General features: G+C 42.0%; 1 protein-coding gene across 1 annotated transcript; it reads right to left on the minus strand.

Moving 5' to 3' along the window:
- Positions 1–477: 477 nt before the first annotated feature.
- LOC130748691 (probable CCR4-associated factor 1 homolog 9) lies at positions 478–1,606 on the minus strand. The gene has a single exon (XM_057601933.1). It carries the CDS (start codon positions 1,392–1,394, stop codon positions 540–542), a length of 855 nt encoding a protein of 284 aa, XP_057457916.1. The 5' UTR covers positions 1,395–1,606; the 3' UTR covers positions 478–539.
- Between the last annotated feature and the right edge of the window lie 278 nt (positions 1,607–1,884).

Below are 1,884 nucleotides of genomic sequence, written 5' to 3' on the forward strand. Positions count from 1 at the left end.
CTTTTCATAATAATGTAAATAAAAATAAAATAAGTCATGAATATCTGTTTTAAAATAAAAATATAAAATCAAATAGGGTAGCTCAGTTGGCAACACAAGCTAAGTGTGTAAGAATAACTCTCGGGTTTGATCCTCACGGCTCACACAATACATATGTGGCGGTTATCAAAGGGTCACCGGGTACCGAATGTGTGTAAAATAAATATAAAATTTGTACCAAAAATTTATATGAAATTGAGTTAGAAGACCATAAATTAGTTCATTGATAGACCAAAAAACTTATTTAATTTTTTAGTTATCAATGAATAAAATATGCAATTTATAAACATCATATTTTTTGTCGCTGAATTTTATAAAATAATTTATAGTTATGTTACGTCTGACATTTCTCTTTTGTTTCGAATGATGAATAAACGGCATGCCATTTGAGAATAGAATAAGCAGATTAATCAAATCAATGTGTAGAAGAAAAATAAATTAATCCAACCAATAAAAAATTTCAATTAACTATTTTTATTTATTTACTACATAACATTTTTTCAATTTACAGAAACCTCCAAGCCGAACAAAACCCCGGCATGTTTCTGGGGCTCATCGTTAATGAAATAAATCTCCCTCATCTTCTGATACGCATGCCACGTCAACAAGCTGTCAGACCCGGCCTGATGGCACTTCCCAACCGCCCGGTCCACATTCAGGGTCTGAGCCACCCGGTCCAACCCACCATACAGTGCCTCACAGAACCGCATCATGTACTTCACATCATAAACATTTTTCCCGAAAAACACCCTCAACAATTTCAGAAATTCCTCCAACCCATTCGGCAGGTTCCGCCGCGTCAGCACCTTCACCAGGTAGCCGAAATCGTACGCGCTGTGAAACGTCACCCAACTCACCGAGTCATTGCAAACGAGTCCAGACGACATAACTAACTCAGCGAAATCCACCGAGTCGACACCGTCGGTGACATTCCGGCGGAAATCGATCCCCTGACGGCGGAGCAGATCTATAGAGTCCAGCGCGTGTGCGTCACGCTCGATGTCAAAGTCGCGGAAATTGAACTCCCAGATGAAGCGGTTGGTGCCGGTTCCGAGATCTGGAAGATTGCCGTCGGCGTCGGAGAAGGTTAAACCGACCTGGATGAGGTTGAGCGCGTCGACGTTGGATTTCAGGAGACGATAGTGATCGGAGGGTTGGAGGCGGTTAAGGTAGGGTTTCGCCGTGTCCGCGGTGGTAGGGCGGTGGATGACGCCGGGAAACTCGGTGTCCATGGAGATGAAGGGGAATTCATCGATGACTTCACGGATCAATTGGAATTCAGATTCAAGGTTGGAGGCCCAAACCTCGCGGATCAAGATCGGTTTGGAATCTGGTTCTTCAAGTTGCACGCCCATCGAGAAAATAATCAAGAGAGAGGAGAAGAAGAGAGAGAGAGGGTTTTTTTGTTTTGAGGGGAATTGTGAAGGGTAGAGTGAGTTTTTATAACACAGTAATTGAGATGTTGCTTCGAAAGTGGGGAACGTAATGAAACGTGATGTGGGTTCGTGTTGTGCGTGTTTTGTGGCGGTGGGTGGGTTATGTGAATGCAAGTGGGGAATGTCAAGTGTATTTGTGTTGTGTGTGTGTGAATATATAACTGCTGTGTTTAGTGGTGGTGGTGGGGTGTCTAGGTTCAACGCGCCCAGAAGCTTGACTCAGACGAGGAAATTAATTATGAGTTGTAACAGAGGAGGATGCCATTGTTGACTGCTGAGTCAGTCAATAATATCAAGGCTTTATTGCAACTTGTAATCAAGACTCAGTGCTTATCCTGGATGATGACAATTTGCCTTATTATTACAATTGTATTTCTAGGTGCAATGTTTTTAAATAAAAAGAAATCTT

The sequence above is a fragment of the Lotus japonicus genome, chromosome 3 (genome assembly GCF_012489685.1).
Source record: "Lotus japonicus ecotype B-129 chromosome 3, LjGifu_v1.2".
In the NCBI taxonomy this organism is placed as follows: domain Eukaryota; kingdom Viridiplantae; phylum Streptophyta; class Magnoliopsida; order Fabales; family Fabaceae; genus Lotus; species Lotus japonicus.